Consider the following 24,836-nt stretch of genomic DNA (forward strand, 5'->3'; position numbering starts at 1 on the left):
ATCAAAATGGAAGAGCTCCTCTCTGAAAGTGTAAAAGAGAGTGAAGTTCCACACTTCAGTTTCATTTCAAAATATTTCATCTGAAAATGTATGAAGTTAGGAAACTTTTACTTTAGTGGAGCTAAAAAATGATGACATTTTCTTTCTTGCAACAAAGCAAAAGTTATAAGTAGAAATATGTTTAGGCCAACTCTTAAAATACAGCAGCTCACAACTGTCCTAGTTCTGGCCCACATCAGGGGAGGGGGTGTGGCCAAAACATTTTGGGGTTTGATGCCATCTTATGTCATGGCCAGGGGCAGGGGAAAGGAACTTTCACCTCCAGGAAGAAGTGGCACGGTTTCCAATCTGAAGCAAGCATGGCAGATGGAGAAGTTGGAGTGGAATGCCACTGGCTGTGGTCATGTCATGTTGGGCTTTGGTGAGCATTTTTGCATGTAGATCATTCTCTCTTTGTACACTTTTATTATTAGTATTGTTGCTGGCACTGTTTATTTTCTTATCTAATTTCTGTTTCCAGTAAATTGTTCTTCTCTCAAGTCGTAAGTTTTACCTATTAGAGCCTCCAATTCCCAACTCCAACCCTGGAGTGGGAAGGGAGAGTGGAAGGGAGGGGAGTGAGGGAGTGGCATCTGGTTGGCAGAGTCTCTGGGGGGGGCAGGCACTGAATTAGGAAGTGTCATTCCTAAACCATGACAGCCCATGACAACATAGAAATATGGCAATAAAGACACAGGATATTGAGGAGGTTGCATGATGGAAGACAGTCTCATATAACACTGTGAAGCTAAAAGAGCTCTACCTGCTGATTAGGACTTGCATGCCAAGAACTGTCTCCATTACAAACCAAAAATTACAGAAAACCAGACACCTTCACTGTCAGGCATTTATGAGCATCATTATGGAATGATTCTTAAGACAACACTTAAGTGATGAAGGCAAGCTACTTCTCTTTGCGTGAAGAGCTTCAGGAGCAAGGAAGGAAAGATACTACATGGCACTTTAAGAAAGAATTGGAAGACAACACGTCTTCTTATTCTCTTATTCACAGGTGGCTGTAATAAAGTCATAATCAAGGCTGATGTACTTATTTTAGTTAATGCAGAAAAAAAATCAAGCATTCAACTTGCTTCTTTGGAAGTAAGAAGTTTCACACGGCTAGAAAAACAACCAAGATTATTTCCTCTATGTTACAATATGGTGTTTGAAAGCTACAGATTAAATATATTTATGTGAACACCAAGTCACATAAAAGTAAACTTTCGAAAGATTCTTCACACTGAAATATAAAGAACCTTTGGAATCTGTACAAAGAGAAAGGAAACCACTTCACATGATAGATTTTTAGAGTAAGAAAGCAAACGCCAGTGAACAAAATCATATTGTAGATAGTGCTTTCTTCATTTCTAAGTACAACTTAGTATAGAATATAATTATACATATTCTCCCAATTTGTATTATGAAAACAATCACAGATGTAACAGTGCACATTTTTTATGCATTATGCATTTAAAAAAGTAAAAAAACACACACACACAAAATCTCAACCAACCAAACAAAAAAACCTATAGCATCTGAAGGCTGTTATTTTTATTCTTTGTTCCTGGCAGACGTTTTTTACAACCACCAAGGAAATACTACATATGTGCAGCACAATAACATGGGAAAAAAATTATCCATAGATATTTCCTATCTTGATTGCTGCAAATAAAATTTCCTCAGACCATCTGTTCTTCCTTAGGTATGAAAGCTTTCAAAACATAATAGGATATTAAGTAGCCATGCTGAACAAAAGTTTGCTGTTGCTAAGAAACAGAAAGGAAAATAGCATATACAAGGTCAGCTGCTACTGAATTGGTTCAGGCTGATAAAATTTTTGACCCAATTTGACGTATTTCATGAGGAATCAAACACACCATTTGTTTAGACTTTTCATAAGCCATATTTTGCTTAGAATTTTTATATTTGCACGGAGCTGATGAGTAAAAGTAAAACTGTGTTCAGTGAACAGTGACAGAAATGTCTCTCTGGTTAGGCAAATCAGAAGGGAATTACAATACTTAGAGAAATTGTTCTTGAGGAGTTAAAAAATTCATCACATTTTGTATGACCCTTCATTGCTTGCAGCTTTTTCATTAGACAGATTTTAGTTCTAGGTTTAAGTCAAAGGTTAACCCTTCTAACACATCACTTCTTTTGACAGGCAAATTAAAGACAATGGTTTCACCTGAGGCACCCCTTCAATAAGCATGAAATAAAGCATTATCTTCTTGCTACTCCCCAATTATTGATTCAGCTACACTCCTCTACAGAAATTAAGAAATCCAAACCATCTCTGTTCAAAATAAAATCCAAATAAAGTATTAATACAGTGAAATTACTGCACGGACTTCAATGGTGTCACTTCAAAAAGAGCACAAAAAACAAGCCACAGCTTTGCTACATTATCATTTAGGAAAAGATGTCTTAAAAAATCATTATGTTTGCAACTCAGTATTAATATCCATGAAGTTTAATGAATTATGATTTTTTTCCTCAAAAAGCCAAAACAAAATTCCTAATTACTTTAAAGGCTTCCAATAAAGATTAGAGAACAAGATAAGAAAAGTTTGAGCAGGTGCTTTAAGAGCACTGCTCAGTTTAACAACATAGGTCCTTACCCATCCAAGCCATAAGGACACATGGAAGCCATCAGGTACTTTGCTGTTTCTCCTTCTACTCATCCTACTGGCTTGCATAGCTTTTATCAAGTAGTATATCCAAGAATTTCCCCCTTTCACTCTAGGGAGTTAATTACACTATATACAAGGCACAAAGATTACCATCTTGTAAACGTCAAAAAAAGATATGAAAACAACATGTAAATAGCAACACATCCTGCAAATAACCTAAACAAAACTGCTAGGCTGCAAGTCTATTTGTCTGTTACGTAGTCTTTCCCACTGGTTTGCTGCATAAGCTTGAACATACAGTGAATATAACTCATGTACAGCTACTGAAGTGCAAATGTTTATCTTCATGCCTACATTCTTCAGACTGAAAAGGCAGTTCACAAAAATATAGCATGTGCCATACAGCTATTCTTCTGGCTTGCAAAATACCTCTTACTTACCAAGCATGTTCCTGACAACTGCTTGAACTCTATAAAAATACTTTCTTCTTGTTGCCTGCTATTTGTTCTCTATATTTTCTGCTTATTATCTCCTCTGAAGGTAGTATCAGTGATAACACATCTCTTAAGAAAAAAGGGAACACAGCTGTGATAATGTCACATTTTGGTGTTGAAATACCCAAGGAGAACAAAGGTCAAACAGCCTCCTGCACTTCCAAGATTTCTTAATCACATCAAAGGATGCTGGTGCCTTTGAGGATCCTGTATAACCATTCAAAAATGCCTGTATTAAAAATTATTGTTATTAGTGGTGTTGATACATTGATATCATTAACTATTTTAAAAAATAAGTTTAATAATTTACTATTATTGATAATGTTGATATGTTACAATAAAAACAAATGTTTATATTAAAAAGAAATTGTCTAACTAATACAAGATACTCAGTAACAAACCCTGTCCAGCCTTTTTCCTTCCCCTCTGACCTGCTCTTCATGTATGGCTTAAATTCTAGTACTCAGGTGATACAAAAGACTTTTCTAAAACCATAACTTCATTTAGCCTGTTTCTTCCTTTGACACTTCCTGACCCTACCAACAGATCTCATGTTAACAAGGAAATCTATATTCCAATCTATGACTGGACAGTGGTTTTAATTCTGCATGAAATTGGTAGTAGGGAAAGTTACTGCAGCAAATTTCTACATCAGATCCTATAAAAGGAGAAGACATTATTTGAAAATATTCCACTCATACTCATCCTTCCAGAGATTTCATTCACTCTCAACTCAAACTCACCTATACACAAGTGACACATCTATCCAGATGTCAGCATCGCCTTTACATGACAAAAAGGACAAGAGGCACCAGATATCAAGTACTCACTATATTTCTGGGTTTCTTTTGCGTGGAAATAACAAACTAGTTCTTGGATAGACCTTCATAGTGTTTAGGACCCAGGAGCCATTGTCAGGTGGTCCTCCACACCAAAGCCCTACTTACCTCAGTCTCCATAAGTCTTAGGTCAAGTTGTTTCCTACTGTTTTTCTTCATTTGGAATATAGTCTATAGCCTGTTATTCTGCTGGGCATGTAGGAAAAGTATTAGTACACATAATAAGCTTTCACTGACAAGACACTTGCTCTTCCAGAGGGCAGGCATCCTAGCCTTGACATGAATTAAACATTCCTGTCTTACACCTGGGAACAGTGACCTGGGAGCTGCATTCTTAGACAGCTGTTCTTTATTATCACAGGCCTTTCTTTTAACCCCTCTGCTATTTCTGGTGGCTAAACATACCATTTCTACCTCATTCATACCAACCTTGGTATTTCTGTTACAGATCTCTAAAAAAGATCAGCAAAGGTAAGCCAAGCCACCACAAACATCATGAACTGTCATTGCTAGAAATTCCAGCCAAGAAGTCAAAAGCTGATGACCATCAAAACCAGTGTCCAGACAATGCTCTCAGGCATATGGTGTGATTATTGGAGTCATTTAGTGCAGGCCCAGGAGGCTGGTTTATTTAAATTCTCTTTTCTTGATGTCCATTTGCAAAGACTATTCTCCATTATCCCATAAATTGTAGGTTTTGGTCTTTCGTTATGACTACGTATCATATGGGAATGTTTCCAAGGAATAATTAAATACCAACACACAGTACCTTTATGGCTAACAGCTTATACTATTCCTCATAAAGAATACCTTCACTTCCCGCCTTTACACATTTGTCTCCTCAGTCTTGATTTTGGCCATGAACCAGAGAGCGCACTAGGTGCTCAGGACTTTCCATAACACTGACACCTGTATGTCGGTAGGGAATCCTTTTCCCTAAAGAAAATGTTTTTGGCATTCTGTGCAATAAGTGTTTATCAACTATGTATACTTCCAACAACTAACAAGCTTCACATTTAATCTGAGATCTCATGTTCTCAACAAATAGAATTAACTACTATAAAGTATGTAAACAAAGAAAGTTAAGAAAGAGGACATAGTTTAAAGATATCTTCTGAGCCAAAATAACTGGAGAAAGATGAAACAGAATAAAGGCAAAAGTAGGAAGGTCTCAATGAACATCAAATTGATTCTAAAATGCTCCCTTAAGTAAACAAATGATGCACAGAAAGGGGATTAGACCACCAGCTCTAGTTAGGACTTTGAAAAAAACTCTAATCATTTTTTATTTCTTTCTTTACAAGGTATGGTGTCAGTCAAACAATTTCCAAGCTAGAAATAAAACTATTCAGAGCATTCTTGTTACAGAACATTCCCTAATTGAATGTAAGCAATGTTTCCCAGCAGAAAAGCTCAAAATTGCCAAATGTTTTGCTACCTGAAATGGCCTCTGCTATTACCAAGTACTTGCAGTACCAGCCAGTTCTGCAATCCTTACAGCATTTGTTAGAGGACAAACCACAAAACCTATGCTTAAAATGTTGACTGAAAGCCAGAGAAAATTGCTTGATAGCTAATAATTTGAATATTATGCCAAAAAAACCAGTAAGTTAGCTCCATTTGAACATTGTCAAAACCAAACCTTGCTAAGCACTGTAGTAATGGGAGCTGTGGCAGAATATTCACTTTTTCAGCATCATGAAGTCCAAGACAGGAAGTGTTCTAATCATGGCTTGGTGTGTTTGTCTGGTGAAGATGTTACAATTGTCCACCAAGAAAGAGTAGCCACTTATAGCACTGACAGACTTGTAGCCTCCTGCAGAATATAACAGATAACCCTTCCCCCATGGTTACTACTATCATATAATTCCTGCAATATGTGGTACTAAAAAGTAATGTATGATAGTAGGAGTAACTGTCATCTAATTGAAAAACCAGAAAGTATGTTCTTTGTTGCTTCAGCATTTAAAAAAAAAAAAAAAAGTAACCTAGCAGGAGGGTATTTTACATTCCTTACCTACAAAAAAGATCAACCCTCTCAGGTCCAGTTGACAGCAATTACTTCCACTTTGCCAGAAAAAATATATATTTTATTTTCACATTCCCAACAGAAGTGGCTAGTACCAGTGAAGACAAAAACTTTTAAATTTGTTTGTAATCCCATATCTACTGCTTAACAGTTATTTGTCAGGGGTGTATATCTGGGTATTTAATTCTTTGTATTCTTTCAAGCCATTGACTATTCAGATTTTGAAGCTCCAGTCTTTCCTTCACTGCCTGTCTGAGCAAGTGAAAGCTGTTGAAACAGCATTGACTTCTGATTCCCTGTATCTCATTTCATCTTGTTCTAGACACAAGCACAGAGGAAAGGCCATAACCACTGTCACAGACTGAACAAACTTGATAACAATTTTAAATGCAAAAATGGAAGGGTAGCAACTGTGCCTGACAAGGAACCCTTACCCCTGCAAGGCAAAATGTTGCATTTAGTTGCTATCTGATGTTATACTTGAAATATGTATCTATTTCACTCAGATAAAGTCCTTGCTGGAACAGATACAGTCAAAAATATTTTGATATGCCTGTCAACTCCTGGATTTTTATAGCTGTAAGAAAAATCCCAGGAGCTAAACCAGTGATATTTCTGATCACAGCAGTGGCTGAGGTTTACTTCAGTTCAGCACATGGCTCTCAACACAAAAAACATCTACATGGAAGAGTACACACAAACTGCTCCAGAGCCAGCACTAGCTGTGTTTTTGCTAATCAGGCTTATGAAAAAGAGCCAGTAAATTGGGTAATGGTCACAGTAACAGAGCATTATGTAGCTTCTGAACTGAAGACAGAACACAAATAGCTCTGAATATAGGGAGAAGAACAATGTGTTAAACCAGCCAATTATTAAAATAAGGTGGAGATGCAAAAGATTTGACCTTTTTAAGAGAATGCACTTTTGTATGCTACTCTAAACTGCATTTCTTTGCCAGTTTCTCTTTCTGTTTCTCTTCTTCCTCATCCCTACCTCCATTCTTCTTTTTCCCCTAAAAGCCTTTGGATTTGTCAAGTAATTTTTTTCAAGTTTAAAAGAATTAATGCGATGAGAAAACTGCTTTCCCGGAGCTCTATCCAGCATCTTTCCTTGGTCTTGAGTAACTAACTGGTTTTGAAAGCAGCAGTGCTCTATTTCAGTTGCAGAGCAAGTGGTCTGTTAAATCTAAAGTTTAGTTAAGTGTCCATGTAAATATTTCATTAGGCTTCCTGGCTTTATAATAACCATTGCTTAACACTATTTCATGCAACACAAGCTGCAGAAATCATTCTACCAAGCCTGGGGGGCAGGAGGTAAAGGTGGATGAGAAGTGGATAATCACAGTTGTGCAGGTTTTTTAATGTCAAAGGAAAAAAAAAGGTTTATAAATTGTAAGTTAAATATGCCTGTTTAGGGAAGATATATGTTGTTCCATCTGGTCACCTTATAGCCTAGGCAATTAAGCCCCCATTATCCTTTGGTCCCTTAAGTATAAACTTATCCAATTATTTTAAAAACATTTCCTTTAAAAATTACATTACAAATAGCTTAAGAAAGTATAGGACAAGTTTTTCCATACAACCTTATCATAAATGAATTTATTTCTTTAACATATTTCATGATCACAAAACATTATTTATCTCTTTGTGTTCCAAAGCAATAACGAGAAAAGCCATGACTGGCTTTTAGCTGGTTAGATGTTAACAGTTAATCCATTTGTATTTCTATAAAGTTGAGGGACATAGTCAGGTTGACTGTTGCTCTCCTAGAATACTACCATTTAAACATCGCCAAAAGTTGCCTAGTTTCTCTGTCAATTTTGCAAGCCACCATCTGATTTATTTCCTGGCATTACCCTTTTGGCAAACGATTTAAATCACCCTAAAATGCAAACAACACACAGGATATTAATTATACTTTAAACATTAGTTTTATTCCTTTTTTTTTTGTTAATAACATTGAGAAAGGAAACCTTTCCCTCAGACAGTTTTAATGATCATGTTCTGAGATGTCTATTACCTTATTTGCTCTTTAACGAAATCAAGAAACTATCCTATTAGTACAAAAAGAAAAACTGGCTGTCACAATTCTTACTAGTTTGTCAGCACAGAAGAGCATCATTCACTGACCTTGCACTAACAAAGTTTTCCACACCTCAAGAGCATTATGTAGAGATAGTGAGGCATGAAGTTGTAATTTAGAGATCCAAAAATAGGCTTCAATTCTTATTTAACTAAAGGTGAAATGGAAAACTCAATATCTGCAGGGAAAAAAAATAGGGCATTCTTTCCATTTCCAGTAAAGCATCCACATTCTGTCTGTGCATTTAAAGTCATGCACAATAGCTGTGATGATTGCACAAGGAATTATAGACACCATAATGCATGAAGCACCATTATGGAACTGTACAGCCAACACAGCATTACAGCATGGACAACCTTCCCATTTTGTAATGGCTATTTCAAGGGAATAAAAGCACAACTCGTACAGCTGCATTCCGAGGGAGACCATAACACTACACAGCAAAGCAGAAGGAGAACTGGAGTAAGCTTCATACTACTCCCCATAAATATTTAAGTAGGAAGCTAGATCTGAGGCTAAATTATTTAAAGGGAGAGAGAAATCTCTTTTACAAATCTGTTAAACCAAAAGGTACCCATGATAATGTAATGTCATTTCCTGAATAATACTGAACATTATTAAATGTAGGCATGATACCTGGCTCAGAAATATCTCCAGACACTAACAGGTAGAGCTGTACAGCCTCTACAGCAAGCAAGCACTAAAATTCCTTTGGCTTCAGAAGTAATCATCTAATTTATCTGCAGATTAGATCCTGACTTTCAGATCAGATATCCAGGAAGGGAAAAGAATGACACAGTGAAAATAAACATTTCCAAATTAAAAAAAAAAAAATAAATGAAATTTTAAAAAAAAATAAAAAACAGGTTTAGCATCAAACAAGACCTATGTGGGTAGAAAAGGATATAAGCCATATCTCCAAGGTAACATTTAGCTGCCTAACTACAGAAAACATTTCTTTCCTACTGTGTATTCACCATGCACTATAAAATGAGGTTAGAGCTCTACAGATAAAAATGTCATACAGCTCTGGTTTATCCCCAGCACATCAGAATTTTGAGCAACAGTTCTATGGAAAGGGGACAGAAAGTATGGAAAAAGGTATTATATGCAGCTGCAATACATACTCTCACACACCAATGAAACCTGCAGAGCAAGCAGAGTCTGCTGTAACAGCCAAAGTAGGTAACACTGCTGAGGTGGTATCACCTGTGTGATCAAGAACTCAAATCAGTGGGACATTTCATCTGCACCTCAACTCGGCTTCAGCTGGGCACACCTACCTGTCTCCTTTCACCATGTCAAATCACACCATGCTGTGTTGAGCTGATGTTCTCATAAACTAACTCTTTATCATTCTCCCTCATTAGTATCCTTATACTGAATCATGTCCTACCAGATCAATTCTTATGTTTTAGCACATTATTTTTCTAGCCTAGACTCTGAGTATAACTTTCCCACCCTACAGTTTGACTCCTTGGGTTTCAAGTATTCATCTCTCTGAGTTTGTTCCCTTCCCTGTGATTTTCTCCTAGTTTTGCTTGCACAGTATTCTTACTTCTAAACAGCTTTCTCTTCCAGAGCTTCTGGACAGCAGACAGCGAGTGTCAGTTGGGCTGCTCACATCCTCATCTCTCACAGCCCAAAAGACTCACATTTGCGATTTCAGAGTAATCCTGCTTTGGCCCAGCCATCAAATTTTACAGAGGTTTTAGATGATAAAGTCTAGGTCTTCCTAGCATAGAAATAGGTGTTGAGGTCTACTATTTTTGAAAAGCAATTAAATCTTCTGAAGGAGAGAAACTCATTCCTTGGCCAACAATCAATCTATTCTGTTTCAAGGCCCCTATCCTGAAGCATCAGTGTATGTAAGTTTTCAACTGCTTTTGACAGTTATCTTTTGTCCCCCAGCTCAACTCTCTAACCCTTCTGAAACCTTCAAAAATTTCTTCTCAAAAGTCTGGGAGACCACACAGGGAGTTTAAAGACCAGCAAAAGGCATAAGTAACAATGACCAAAGTCATATATCAAGAAAAGCTGACTTTAAATAGATGATAAGGGTAAAAGAAGAGTATTCATCACATTCTTAACTTCAACTATCTATTTCAGCATTTTATCCAAGAAAGCTCCTTTGTGGTTTTTGGTTTGGGGTTTTTTTTAGCAATTTAACATTTATACATGTTGAAATTTCAGTTGCCTTTCTAGGGAAAATGCTGTTACCACCACATTGTTTTCACATTGTTGTACTTGTTGAAACTGGTTGCTTCTGTTTGAAAAACCCTTCTCCACACCACCATGGACAGAGAGTCACATCTGCTGTCAAATATGCTTTTAAGATATTGGTTCACTTTATCTGAACTGTATTTCAGAAAAAATATACAGAGAAGAGTTTCCTTGCTCCATGAATTTAGTTCCTTGCTTTGATAGGCATCTCATGATTTTTATGAAAAATTCTTCATCAGTCTTAGACTCTAAGGCAGTACTATGTGGTTTGATATAAAATACCTTCAATTGGGAGGCTATTTATTGATTAGAAATCCTACCCTATTTATACACAGCCAATATGGTTACCTGCTCTTCTATCAGCATTGTCTCATTCCAAGAAATTATTTGGGTGTGACTATTCCCACACATTCACAGAGTACTTACCCTATAAATTTAACCTTACCAAAGAAGTCAATCTTCCAAAGGTTAACATGAGTCAAAAAAAGTTTACACTACATTTTGCTTCTTAACAAAAAAATTGATCTTAAAAAACAAAACAAAACAAAACAAAACCTTATTTACAGTTTATCTATAAAGACAGCTCTACAAGCACAGCTGAGGCAAAGGGGGCTTTAGCCAGTCACACTTCTTTATAGTATCAGTCTTCTTGGTAAATTCTTAATACCTTTTTCTAATTTTCTTTTATTATTATGCACAGAAATATCCCTTCCTACAAGAGCAATTTAAGAACTTGATTAACACTGACGTCAAAACCATAATCCTGCAGTTCCCTGGATTAGCTTTTCTCCCTTAAAAAAACCCAAAATGTGCTGCCCTGTTATTGCCTAATTAGCTGACCACCCCACTTCCCAGAGAATCTGCATTCAGATTCCAAGTTAATTTCCATTTCCATACTTCTATATCTTTTTCTGTAGATTAATAACTTGTGTAAAACATGGCACACAGTAAAGTTTTTAGACAAACCTAGACTTTTAATGTTTCCCATTCCCACCTTTGGAAACATATATGATGAACTTTGTGCTCCTTACTCCAATACCCTTTTTGCAAGGTCTAGCTCAGTTTGATAGTTTCTCTGGGCATGCTCCAGTCCTAAGGCACTGAAAACCCACAGTTGCAATGATGAACACAATCATTCTTTCATGAGCTCAAGTGTATCTTAATGACAGCTTTGCAGAGCACACATATGTTTACCCATGGTTTAAAAAGAAGTAATTACAATAGTTACAGCCTTTAGAAGTAGCCTAAGTTCTGAAACACATATACAGAAATGCTGGTGGCAATTCTGGGGAAAAAATGAGTTGCATTCCATTAGGTACAATATCACCACAGGCAAACAAAAGCACTCCCTTGGTTTTTGTTTTTTAACAACTACCATTACCTGGATTCCTCACACATGTTTAAGTAATGCTGTAAACCATACTGTATCTTATTGTTACTGATTAGCCTTTAACCAGAGAATAATCCCTTTCAGGTTGTAATATAAAAATCTAATTTGACTAGATTTTGCAGGTCATACAATTTGTATTCCATAGCACAAAGCCAAACAAAGAAGCAGCAAGCATGTGCTCTAAAACAATTACATATTTTTCATTCCTACATATTATTTAACAAAATATTTTTGTCATAATTTTAGTCTGTAAAATTCCCATTGCAAATTAAGATGGTTGTATATAGATAGACTATAGGATAAAAGCTCATTTGCACCTCCACAAAGGAGCACAGAGAGGCAGTGGCAGGTGGGGGAACATAAATAACCTTGTGCATCTTCTCTCAGGTCTGCCACAGGAGCATTTAGCCCATTAGAGGACTCTCTACAAGCTCCAGGAACCACAAGGCTGCAGAATGACAAGCAGGAACACAAATTAGGGACTTGAAGGAAGGGAGGCTCCATCCAGACTCTTCAAGGACTGTGACAGATCCTCAGTCACACTGTCGAGATGTGAAACCCACCATGTGAGTGCCCAAGGGTGTGGGACACTTTATGAGATATAGGGGAAGAGCATTTGGGGATTGCAGAGGACTTGTTATGAAACGTCTACAAGAGGAACCAAAGGCAGGAACAAGGATGAATTTACATGATTTGGGAAGGAACGAGTATGAGAAAACAGAGGAGTAAGTAAATAAAAAGGGCCAGTTGCATGCAAATATTTTGCTTATTGGTTCACTCGCCTGGTCATGCGCTGCCCCGATCAGCGCAGTCTGTCCTATCTTTAAATCCTTTCTAGCTCTTTTCAGGGTGAGTGGCTCTGTTCATTCTGTGTGTGCACAGGGGTCTGAGTGCAGCAACTGGGGTGAGACTGCCAGCCACCAGAGGTTGGGGCAAGTGGCTGCAAAGGTCAGCCTGGCCCAGGTCATGGGAACCCGTATCTGCAGTGCAGCACCTGGAGCAGGTGTGGGAGCACATTTGCCTGTGAGCATGTGTAGTGGGAATATGTGTTCAGCCTGACGGTTTGAGCCAGGGCATGGAGCTGTGGCAGTCTCACCTCTCTCAGAATTAATGCAATATTTTCACCTAGCACAAGGGAAGAAAAGGTTTTGGAAATTTTAAACACAACACATATTTAAAACAATATTTTCTTTTCCCATTCCACACACAGTGATCATCATCCCTCATTCCATATCTCAATTCTATTCCTTTTTCCACTACTTTTCCACTCAGATCATTTCACCCACTTCTATCAATCTTCGCTTATCACAGATATTTTCTCTCCTATTCACTTCCACTCTACACCATCTCAGATTTTAGCAGTTTGTTTTTCTTTAGGTTGCTTAGGCCTTTCTCCATTTTCAGTAATCTTACCTTTCTCTTCCTCTCCAGAAAATTGTTTTTGTCATTTCCTCTTGAAATTTCTCAAATTTCTCAACCACCCCATCAGTAGGAATAAAAACTGCCCCTTACACATTCTGTCACTTCTTTTCAGAGTTCTTGCCGCTTGCCAAAATCCATTCTTTGTAACATCACTCTCTTTCAAAGCAAAACACATGTATTTGAAGCCCTCTTCTTCTAACTTAAATAAAATATGGCTATCTTCAAACACTTACTGACTGAACAGGATCTGCATTGAAGTTTTTTCACAGAAAGGAAAGAATGAAATCAGCATACTATACTATGAATGCTGTTCAAGACTCAAAAAATTCAGAAGAAAGTTACTCACAAAGTGCAAGACAGTTTATATAATAAACTTACCAAGAAAACACTCAAAGGTTGTCTATTTCTTTTCCCCTCCTCCCATGTGTGTGGTTGCAGAACAAAATTTGATTTCTCAGGCTCTGCTCTACCTTAAGTTGCCCACGTTACCTACTTCAGCATACCCATATAAAATTGCTAAGTTGAGTTCAGTTCTCCACTCTAGCAGGAATCTAACAAAGAGCTATTATCTTTTTGAAGTACTTTCCTCCAATGGACAGTCAGTCCCTTTCTCTCAGCTCCACTGGAACACTGCATCCCACCAGCTGTGAAGACCAGCATTTGAGAGGCATGTGGAGATGGAATTAATTTGGCTTTTTTTGCAGGTATGCCACCTTCCAGCCAAAACCTCATAACATCTGTTAGGACTTCCACTAACCTAAGGCACTGAGTTTACTGTTTGATTTTTAAGAAAGTACTGTACAACAAGGCAGAATTATAGTAAGCATTTTCAATCCAATAGAGTTATGTTTATCAGCTTTATGAAGGGGCATCTGTCTTCACAAAAACTCATACCCATCGCCTGATTCTTTAATGGCCATCTACCCACAAATAGAGCTAGCACAGAGAAGGACTACTTGATACTGTCACTACATAGAGAAATTTTCTACATGGCACTGAAATTATTACTACTCACCAGGGAAACAACACAGTCTCATTAGCTGACCTGTGCTTGGCTGCACTTGGCTGAAAGACTTTAAATAGAAGAGATCACACTCCTGTGAGGATACAGCAAACATCTTTTGAAGGGGGTTTGCACTCAGAAGCCATGCTTTATGCTTCTCTCCAAACAAGCAGCAAAGACCCTCTGAGCCTGAAGCAGCAATGAGGTACAGCAGCACATTATCCACCACAGGCCAGGACAGGAATGTGTCTGCATTCATAGATTACAAGGCAAGGACTGGTCATATCGCCTGATGCCAGTTTTATATATTGGAAATGTTGAAGCACAAGGTCGACCCTTGGGAACCACAGTCTTCCCTTGCTTATGACAGTCCAAGACCAGGGAAGTATGATTAGATTTCATCCTGGTACACATTACTTTGTGCTAGCACATGGGACTTTTACCCTGTCGCCTATTTCTGATCAAGGGTTTTCCCTTACTCCAGTTGATGGCATCAAGGTCCTTGAACAGTAGAGCAACAGAGAGCACTGCAACTGCTTCTACACTCAGACAACACTGAAAATCAGAGATCTGGAATTCATCCCATGTCCGTCTGCTACAGAAAGGGGCTCCAGCTGATGGTTGCCAGGAATACACCAGGATTAATGCTGCAGTCCACGTTATTGTCCTAGCCTTCCTTCACCACATTTAAGTCCTACAATGTCTTACACCAGACATGAGTTTTCCCTTAAAACTCTGAACAAATGGAATCATAGAATATCCTGAGCTGGAAGGGACTCACAAGGATGATCAAGTCCAACTCTAAGCCCTGCACAGCACCATCCCCAAGAGTCATATCATGTGCCTGAGAGCATTGTCCAAACACTTCTCGAACTCTGTCAGGCTTGGTGCTGTGATCACTTCCCTGGGGAACTTGTTCCAGTGCCCAACCACCCTGTAGGTGAAAATCCTTTTCCTAATATGCAACCTAAAGCATTCCTGACACAACTTCTGGCCATTCCCTTCAGTCTTGTCATTGATCACCATACAGAAGAGATCAGTGCCTGCTCCTCCTTCTGCTTCCCCTCACGAGGAAGTTGTAGACGGAATGGAACACATGTACACCCTTGTCCTGTCAGAAGACAGCTCCAAAAGTTCACATCTCCACTAGCTAGAAATCTTATGTTAGTCCTTATCTAATTACTACTTTATCTCATGCCAGAGTTTTGTCCCTTAGGTTAGTTATATATCTAACTTGTCTCATGTTACATCAATTTCACTTCTGAAGCAATAACTGGCTTCCTCTTTGAATTTCTCCTCCATGCTAAACAAGTCTCTCTTCCATAACATGATTGATACTTTTTTTTCCCTTCTGGAAAAGACTTCAGAGAAGATGACCTTGGAGAAAGGAGGGAGAACCATATCTGCCATGAGACCTGCAGTCATCAAGCCATCACAATATAAACTACACTCTATGGAGACCAAGGAACTGCTCCCATGACTGCAAAGACAGCCTGGCTTTCTCTCACAGTGCTTCTGTTTGGAATCTCTTCTCTGCTTTAGAGAGCTAATAGGCAGAAACTAGAAAACAGAGACTAGTATGCTACTGACCTCAAATACATTTTCACTCAGTGATGAAGCATAACCAAAACAACTTTGACATGCACAGAAGTTGCCCCCTACATCTCCTCATTGGGAGACCTAATCATACAATGCCATGATGGTTATATTTCCACAAGTTCCTGCAGAACCATGGTGCTATTTCCCTTCCCCAGTGTGTCCCCTCTACAGCTGTGAACATAACATGAAAAAATTATAACACAATACGAAAGAGCAGTTAATTGTAATACTTATAAAGACATCAAAAAAGAATAGATAAACTGTTCCTATGAGAAAAATAGAAAGACTTACAAGGAAATCAGTCAGTTACCACTACGTTATTTAAAGAACTTACTCTTGCACTAAACAGACAAGGAAGAATGTTATTCCGAATTGCAAATGAAACAAGCTTCTGATTTTTAGACTGTCAAACTCCCATGCTGAAGAGATCAGAATTACTTAAACTATTCAGTGTTATGAAGTATTTTGTACCCCACATTTTCCACCATGTCCCATATTGCCCACTATTTTAATACAGTCAAATTTAACATATCCTTTTTGCAAAAATCACATTTGACATCTAATTTTGTCTGCCTGAAAGTCAATTTGGAGGTACAAATAGATCAAACTTTGATTTCAGTTGCTGGTAGGCAATTGTAGAAACATTCCCAGGACATCATAACCTTCTAAATCTTCCAGACTTGAGTTGTGTATTTTATTCTACTAAAGTCTGAGGGTTTGGACTACTTAATTTTGTCTACAAAGCACAACCACACTGCTATAAATGAAACAAAGTCAACTTGAGACCATGCAGATTCTCCTTGGCAAAAATGCACTCAATGACTAAGCTGAAGTTTTAACAATTGTTTCACATTTTCTAAAATTTTCAAGCTATTACTTCACAGAATCACAGAAGACCTAGGGTTGAAAGGGACCTTTAAAGATCACCCAGTTCAACTCCTCTGCCAAGGCAGGGTCACCTAGAGCAGGTTTCCATAGGAACACATCTGGCTGGGTTTTGAATGTCTCCAGAGAGGGAGACTCCATCATCTCCCTGGGCAGCCTGTTCCAGTGCTTTGCCACACTCAATGTAAAGAAGCTCTCCCTCACATTGAGGTGGAACTTCGTGTGTTTTCATTAAAGGCCATTACTCCTTGTCCTGTCACTGGGCACCACCAAAAAGACTCTGGCACCAACCTCTTGGCACCCACCTTTGTGATATTTATATGTATTCATGAAATCCCTGCTCAGTCTTCTCTACACAGGACCAGCTCATTCAGTCTCTCCTCATAAAGAGATGCTCCAGATCCCTGAACATCTTTGTGGCCCTGGCTAAACCTTTTCCAGAGAGGAGAATCACCTCCCTCAACCTGCCAGTCACATGCTTCTCGATGTACCCCAGGATACCATTGGCTCTCCTGGCCACAAGGACACATTCCCAGCTCATGGTCAACTTGTCATTCACCAAGACCCCCAAGTCTTTCTTCACAGAGCTGCTCTCTAGTAGGTCAACTCCCAAACTGTACTGATTCTTGGGAGTTATTCCTTCCCAGGCGCAGGACCCTGCATTTGCCTTTGTTGAACTTCATTATTTTTCTCTCTGTCCAACTCTCCAGCCTATCAAGGTCCTGCTGAAGTACTCCAGCCATCAGGTGTATGAGCCACTACCCCCAGTTTCATAACAGCAGCACACTTGCTAAGGGTCCATTCTATTCCTTTGTCCATGTTGTTGATAAGTAAATTGAGTAAGACCGGACGCAGTATTGATCCCTGGGAAAAGTCACCAACTATAGACCTCTGACTGGATTCTACTCCATTCCAACGACCCTCTAAGCTCTGCCATTCAGATAGTTCTGCCCATTCATCCAACCCACATTTCCTGAGCTTACCTATGAACATGTTATGGCAGACAGCATCAAAAATCTTGCTGAACTCAAGGTGGACAGCATTCACTGCTCGCCCCTCATCAACTCATGCTGCCGTGCCATCATAGAAGGCTATCCTCTTGGTGAATCCATGCTGACTACTCATGATGACCTTTTCTTTTATATGTTTGGTGATAACCTCCAGAATTATCTGTTTCATTACGTTTCCAGGGATGGAGGTGACTGGACAGTAGTTTCCTGGGTCTTCTTTGCCCTTCTTGAAGGTGGAAGTAACTTTGGCTTTCCTCCAGTCATTGGGCACCTCTCCTATTTTCCATGGTTTTTCAAAGGTGTTTCAAAGTGGCTTAGAAACATCTGCCAGCTCCCTCAGCAAAAATGAGTGCATCCCATCAGGGCCTCTAGATTTATGAGTGTTAAGTCTGCCTCGCTGATATCTAATCCAACCCTGTATGACCAGAGGGAAAGTCTTCCTTTCTCCAGCCTTCCTCTCTTACCTCCAAGGTCTGGGATTCCTGTGGGCCAGTCTCAGCACTAAAGACTGAGCTAAAAAAAAACATTTCACCTTCTCTGCCTTCTGTCACCAGGACACCAATCTGATTCAGCAGCAACCCAAAATTTTCCTTAATATTCCTTTTGCTGCTAATGTACTTGTTAAAGGCCTTCTTGTTTTCCTTGATATCCCTTGACTCACTCAATTCCAAGTGGGCTTTGGCCTTCCTCATTGCATCCCTGCATACTCTGACAATGTTCCTACAATCTTCCCATGTGGCCTGTCCCTTTTTCCATATCCCATAAATGTCTTCCTTCCGTTGGAGACTTGCTAGGAGCTCCCTGCTCATAAATGCAGATCTCCTGCTCCCTTTGCTTGATTTCTTGCTCATGGGGATATAAAGGTCTTGTGCTTGGAGGAGGTGATCCTTGAATACTAACCTGCTCTCTTGGACCTCCTTCTCTTCTAAAACCCCAACCCACGGAATTCTCTAAGCAGGTCTTTGAAGATGTTGAAGTTAGCTCTCTGGAAGTTCAGATGGATGGGCTTAGATCCTCCACAAGTTAGAAAATTCTCAAGATTGCATACAGCTAACCTACAGTAATACTGCTTTTCCTTCCATGCCGTGCAATATACCAAGAAAAGCTTGCATAGAACAGAATTGCCCTTCTATTTTATCTTCAAACTTCCAGTAACAGCTGCACCTAGCTCCAGTTTCCGTGCTTTTCTTTCTTTGCTTGTTTCTTACATGGGGTGGGTAGGTACATATTCACAGAACATTTTTTCTGATTCAGAAGAACCACTGCCTCTCATCACTTGCTCAGTGCTGCCTGTACAGATAGACACATGGAACATGCAATACAGCCATCTACCTCACTCCAAAACATAATGTTCAGTCAAGCCTGTACAGGGAAGCAGCTAACAAGCTAAGGTTTCATGTTATGCTGTACTTCCCACCACTGTCCTACAGCAGGAATGCTCACATGTCATAAGGCGTAGATAGGTCAGTTCTGGAAGACATTCACAGAATCACAGAATCACAGACTAGTCTGAGTTGGAAGGGACCCACAAGGGTCATCGAGTCCAACTCTGAAGTCAATGGCCCACACAGGGGATTGAACCCATGACCTTGGCATTGTTACAACCAAGTTTTAACCAACTGAGCTAATCCCAGGGTCTTGTGAAGAAATCTGGTAACAAACAAGCAAAATTAATGGGACAAAATCTAAGCAGGAACATTAAATCTCTGCCTATACCCGAGGTACCAGAAATGCTTTTGACACTTTGAAAGCCACATTCCTCATGCAAAAACATTAATTCACAAGATTATGAAAAAGCTATAAGCATAGTATCATTTTCACCATAAAATTGAAACTAGTCACCTTGTCTGATATGAACTTTATAGACATCCACAGCTCAGCATTATCAAAGCCTCTCAAGATACACTCACTATAAGACCTTTTGCACACCTGTCCTAAAACCAACAGGATAGCACTGTGGCAGAACAATCACCCAAAGCACCTTTAATGACTCTGTACTCCAAAAATCATTCCACAGAAGGAAAGTTACAAACATTATTGAAACACCCAAAGGAGCTGTGAAACAACACTGAATAATGCAATACTGTCAAATTCTCTATTACTTCCAAATTGGGGAACTCTGATTAATGAAATTTAAGTTTCAGCATATGCCTGGTTGCCAATGAAACTCTGGGCGGGGGGGGGGGGGGGGCGGGGGAGGGTCGTGGGGAGAAGGGGGAAGGCATAAAAATGGATACACAAACCAGGGAAAACTTACTTAACCACTTCATATTGCTTTAGTTGTGTCATAAATTCTACTTTTTAAATAGGTGCTTATTCCTCTTTCCTAAAGAATCTGACATAAATTACTGTATTATCATATACATTCCTGAAACAAAATGCCCTTTTCAATTACCAATGAATTGAAAAAATACTATCTAACAGAAGAGATATCCTTTTTTCTGGCCTGTGATCACTCTCTTCACTTTAAAGGAATGCACCTCATTAACCCTGATAATTAACAAGGTTATTCTCATCACATTAAAGGTTTAAGTTCCTCTATTAAGTCATTATTTGAATTTGCACTGCTATTAAGATGATGAGGCTATTCCAGATTTAATTTCACATAACAAGTTGTTTCTCTTAAAAGATCCTAATTTTTTTTAAGGCATATAATTTCATCGTCTTGTATGCTACATAGAATCATAGAATGATTTAGGTTGAAAGGGATATGGATCATCTGGTTCCAAGCCCCATGTCATGGGCAGGGACACAATTAGCAAATCTACCAGATTAAGGAATGTATTATATACCTACAAAAAAAATAATTGAAAACCTAGAAGGGGTAAGAAAGCAATGCAAACAGGCAGCAAAACCAGCAAACAGGCATATGGCAGCAGCAGAAATCAGAGAGAATTGAAAAAGGATAAAAGAACAAAAATTACAAGGGGATGCATATAGTTTGGGAAAAGACTACCAGTAGATATATAAACTCCTAGTTGGACCATTCCAATAAAACTCCACAGACTACAGAGAAACTTCCAATTCCCATGACACTGCCCACAGCAGAAGTGTTGGAACTCATCGTCATAGCCAGGCTTCGCGAATGAAGATTTTGGGAAGGGCTCTCCCCACGTGGGTGTGTCCTTTGAGCCTGCGTGTTGGATTTTTTAGGTGAGGCAGAGGGTGCACAGAACTGGCCCCACCCTTTAACTCCTAAGGTTCATCTGCCATGGCCAAGCGAGCTTGGACAGTGACAGTGAAGTCCTCAGTACCAGAACCTACAGCCCCCAGTATTCCCAGGAGGTCTCTCATCCAAGTACTAACCGGGGCTGACTCTGCTCAGCTTCCGAGATCTGACAGGATAATACCCTTCCAATCCAAACCATTCTACAATTCCATGCTCTTTACACTAAAAGTGTATTAATAGATACTTGGGGAATTTTGTCCTTAGATCATATGTGAGGTTTCCCAGGACTGTGTAGCTAATAAAATCTTCTAAATACCTTATAATTGTTTTCATTTTTGCACATAGGTGTACCTGGTGAATTTGCTTGCTCCACAAGAGCAAAGGCAGTTGTCTAAGTCATACAGTTACTATGAGGATATTAAAAATTGCAGTAGTCACATACAAAAATACCATATCAAATATAAAAATAGATGCCGGTATATCTCATTATCCATGCTGACATCATATTAGTTGATGTGTGCAGTAGTTAACAAAAAAATGCAAAAATTAGTCACAATTACTTAGTGATTCAACTATGTAAGTTTCATTGGCAGCGTAGAGAATTTAAGCACCTTAAATGCAAATATCTAGCAACATCAAATTAAAACTGAGGGTTTTGCAAACAAAGAGGGTTTGCACAGAATTCAATCCCTTTGAAATAATAATAGAAATATCCTTGAAATTTCAGAAAAGTCAAGAAAACTTTGTGTTATAAAATGAGGATTATCACAGTACTGACTAGGTCAAACATGGAAAGGAAACAAGTTCATAGAGCTAAGGTCAGGGTCAGCTGTCTGTCTATAAGAGAGTTTCAAGCACTGCTAGTTTGTCCCATGCATGTACCTTAAAAGGGTGTCATGCATTTAATGTATATTTTTCAGAAAACTTCATTATTTTTATTTCAAAGCACCCACTGCTAAATCATGTCAAAAGTGCTTATCAATGTAAGAAAAACATTAAACTCCTCCCATAAAGAATGTCAGGAGTGATGTGAAATATTCAGAATAAAGACACTATGCAAGTCTAATCAGCATAACAACTCCCTCAGGAATTGCCAATTTGCAAACTCCTCAAACCCCTAAAAATGGTAACGAAGTTATAGCAGGGTACCCATGAATGAGCCATACATTGGTTTGGGGTTTTTTTTAAGTCTAACACAGGTAACTCTTCTTCAGCAGAATGAAACATGCACATTGCACATGAGATTAATAGAGGACACAATGGAGAGCAATATTTAACCATTATGACAGCTTTATTTAAGTTTGCATGTGACTTTGGGTCACTAATATTAGACACTAGCAGAGTTTTTACCACTACTAGGAAGCACCATCGCTGTTTCTCCAAACACACCCTTGTATGTAGTTTGAATGTTAGGAAATTCACCTGAGTCCTCACAGGTTATCCACTTCTTTGTTATTTAACACATTACAGTTTTCCTTTTCAAATTGTGGGTTTCCCATTGAATACAACATCCTGTGAACAGCAAACGTGTGAGTTTCATTGCCATTTATTACTTACCTTCCTCTCTCAAATACAATATACACACAGCACGCATATTCTCACCCCCCACACTCAGCAAGCTCATTGACAGAACCCAAACAGAAGGACTTGTTTTTCAACATGAAGTTAACATGAGCTTAAATTTACTAATTTTTTCCTTTTCTTTTTTTTTTTAAACAAACACTGAAAATAACCACAGTGGCATTGGCATTACTTTAATCAGTTTAAACTTGAAGACAGGAACTCTAATTAAAACTGGGAACTCTAGCTATAAGAAACAGCTAATTAGTTCCCAACTTTTTAATGAAGTACTGTGGTGGAGTACATATTAGCTGTTCAGCATTAAAAAGGATGTGTTCTGCAAGATAAGCTCATTCTCTCAGGTAGTACATCAGTTTGTCTTTTTACTTCAATTCATGCACTGTCACAGGGATTTAAGAAAACACGCTACAGTAACTATCAGATTAACAGATCTCCATACACAATAATTGAATTTTGTAGCATTTCACACAGAGAAAGAGAAATATAAGGCAGTTCATTACCTTTCTATTAGGCAATTAAGACAATTTAAATCACATTACAGTACGAGGCTGTGTTTCCCTCCTTTCAATTCGTTCCTAGTCACATACAAAGAAACATACAAGGAAGAAGATGGGGAAGAAGTGGGAGAAGGCACTTTATGCTTGTGCTCCCAAGAAGTCTGGGTTAGAGGAAAAGTGAGATCTGACACATTAAGAGTAACCTTGGCCATGACAAGCTGACAGCAGTGGGAACCTGAACAACTTCGTTCACATTTCCACAGGGCTGGTATTTCTATTCCCCTTCCCACACAACCAGCATCAACCTAAAAAGAAATCACTTGACAATGTATTACAAAGGCCAGGTTCTCTGCGTTCCCACGCCAGGGTTTTCAAACCCATGTTCCCTCTTGTCGAGACCTGCCACACTTACTCAGAAAGCCCTAATCATAAAAGCGGCATTAATGGTGGTGTTAAGCGGAGGAGAGTGTGAAATCGGCCCCGAGGGGTCGGAGTAGCCGGGGCTGCTGCTGTCCAAGCGCCGGTCCGACAGAGCGGCCAAAACAGCCAAGGAGCGCCGGGAACCCTCGTCCCGTGCCCGCTCCGCCGCAGGGTCCGGCCGGTCAGCACCGGGAGCTCTGGCGCGCTTCTCCCAAAAACCACCAAAACAACAACAAAGCAAAAAAATACCAACAAACCAACCGACGAAACCAACTCGACCCACACTCCCGCAACCGGATTAAAAAGAAAAAAAAAACCAAGCAAAAAACCCAAAACAAAACAAAAAAAACCCACCAGCACTCGTACCCGACACCCAGCAGGTGCCCTGCCGCCACCGGACCGGGCCGAGCCGCTCCCCGAGCACTCACCAGCGGCGGGACGAGGTGCCTCGCAGAGTCGGGTACCGGGGCGGCGGGTCTGGCTCCAGCCGGGATACGCCCTCCACCCCATCCCGCCGCCCGGCGCGGCACTGGCACTGGCACTGCCACCACCCCCGCACAGCCGCCCGCACCGCCCCCCGCACCGCCCCATGATGTCACCTCTCCGAGCCGCCCCTCCCAGCCCGAGTCGGAGCGGGGCCGGGATGTGCGGGTGTTGGGGATGTGCGGACCCCCCGAGTGCAGCGGGCAGAGCCTGCCCCACGCCTGCAGCTGTCCCCGGCCCCGCCGTGTCGGGAGGAGTGGTTGCTTCCGCAGGGGGAAACGACTGCGTGAGAAAAAGCCGCGTGGTTAGGGCGCTCCACGCCAGAGGATTCGTCCCCTCCCCTCCTCTCACCCGGTTTCTGCTTTTCCTGTGAAATAGCCGTAAAAATCAATTTGTTGCAACTATAAGAAATCGTGTGTGGAATTCTTGGACGAGGAAAGGCAAAGAGGTTATTTGCAGGTTTATTTACCTTCTCATTATAAACCAGAGTGGTCTTCTGCATTATTCCCTTCCCCTCATAAAGATGGGTAGAAATGGCATCTCTCTGCCTTTAGTTCAGCACGGAGATTGTGGGCAGACACTGCACGGACGGGGAAACGGAAGGGGCACAGGACGACATGCATCTCATGATTCTCATGTCATGTTTTAAAATAAGCCTAAGTTTGAACTGCTTAGATAGCTTAACAAACATCCTGAGGCAGCACACTCAGCGGTCGAGAGTGGGATTGTCAAAATAAGATAAAATGAAACATCTAGCTTAGATCCAGTTTCCAGAACCACAATACATCTGCTATTTACCTATCTTGATAAAGGCTTCATCACCAGAACAAACCATTCCAGGCTGATTTAAACTATGTCTCTGTTGTCTAAAGTGACAGAAAGAATAGAAAGAGGACATACAGACTTTTTTATTGTTATTAATTGTTCTTGATTGACATATCTAGAAATTAAAGAAAACATTAGTCTGAGCTGCACAGTGGAAGGAGTGGTAGTACAAGCCTTGGGCTTCTCCAAAGAGGTCTGTTGTAAAGACTGAGG

The 24,836-nt window shown here is 39.7% G+C and overlaps 1 protein-coding gene across 5 annotated transcripts in view; it reads right to left on the bottom strand.

Moving 5' to 3' along the window:
- MARCHF1 (membrane associated ring-CH-type finger 1) overlaps nt 1-23,856 on the bottom strand; it is a 242,705-nt gene extending 218,849 nt beyond the window's left edge. For 2 of the 5 annotated variants that reach the window (XM_071556194.1, XM_071556186.1), the window contains exon 1: nt 23,744-23,856. In XM_071556194.1, the coding sequence (XP_071412295.1) occupies nt 23,744-23,825 (82 nt within the window). In that variant the 5' untranslated portion in view covers nt 23,826-23,856. Of the gene's footprint in view, nt 1-23,681 lie in introns of all 5 variants that reach the window. The other 3 variants (XM_071556187.1, XM_071556189.1, XM_071556190.1) reach the window with 2 other exon arrangements.
- Between the last annotated feature and the right edge of the window lie 980 nt (nt 23,857-24,836).

The sequence above is a fragment of the Pithys albifrons genome, chromosome 5 (assembly GCF_047495875.1).
Source record: "Pithys albifrons albifrons isolate INPA30051 chromosome 5, PitAlb_v1, whole genome shotgun sequence".
Taxonomy (NCBI): domain Eukaryota; kingdom Metazoa; phylum Chordata; class Aves; order Passeriformes; family Thamnophilidae; genus Pithys; species Pithys albifrons.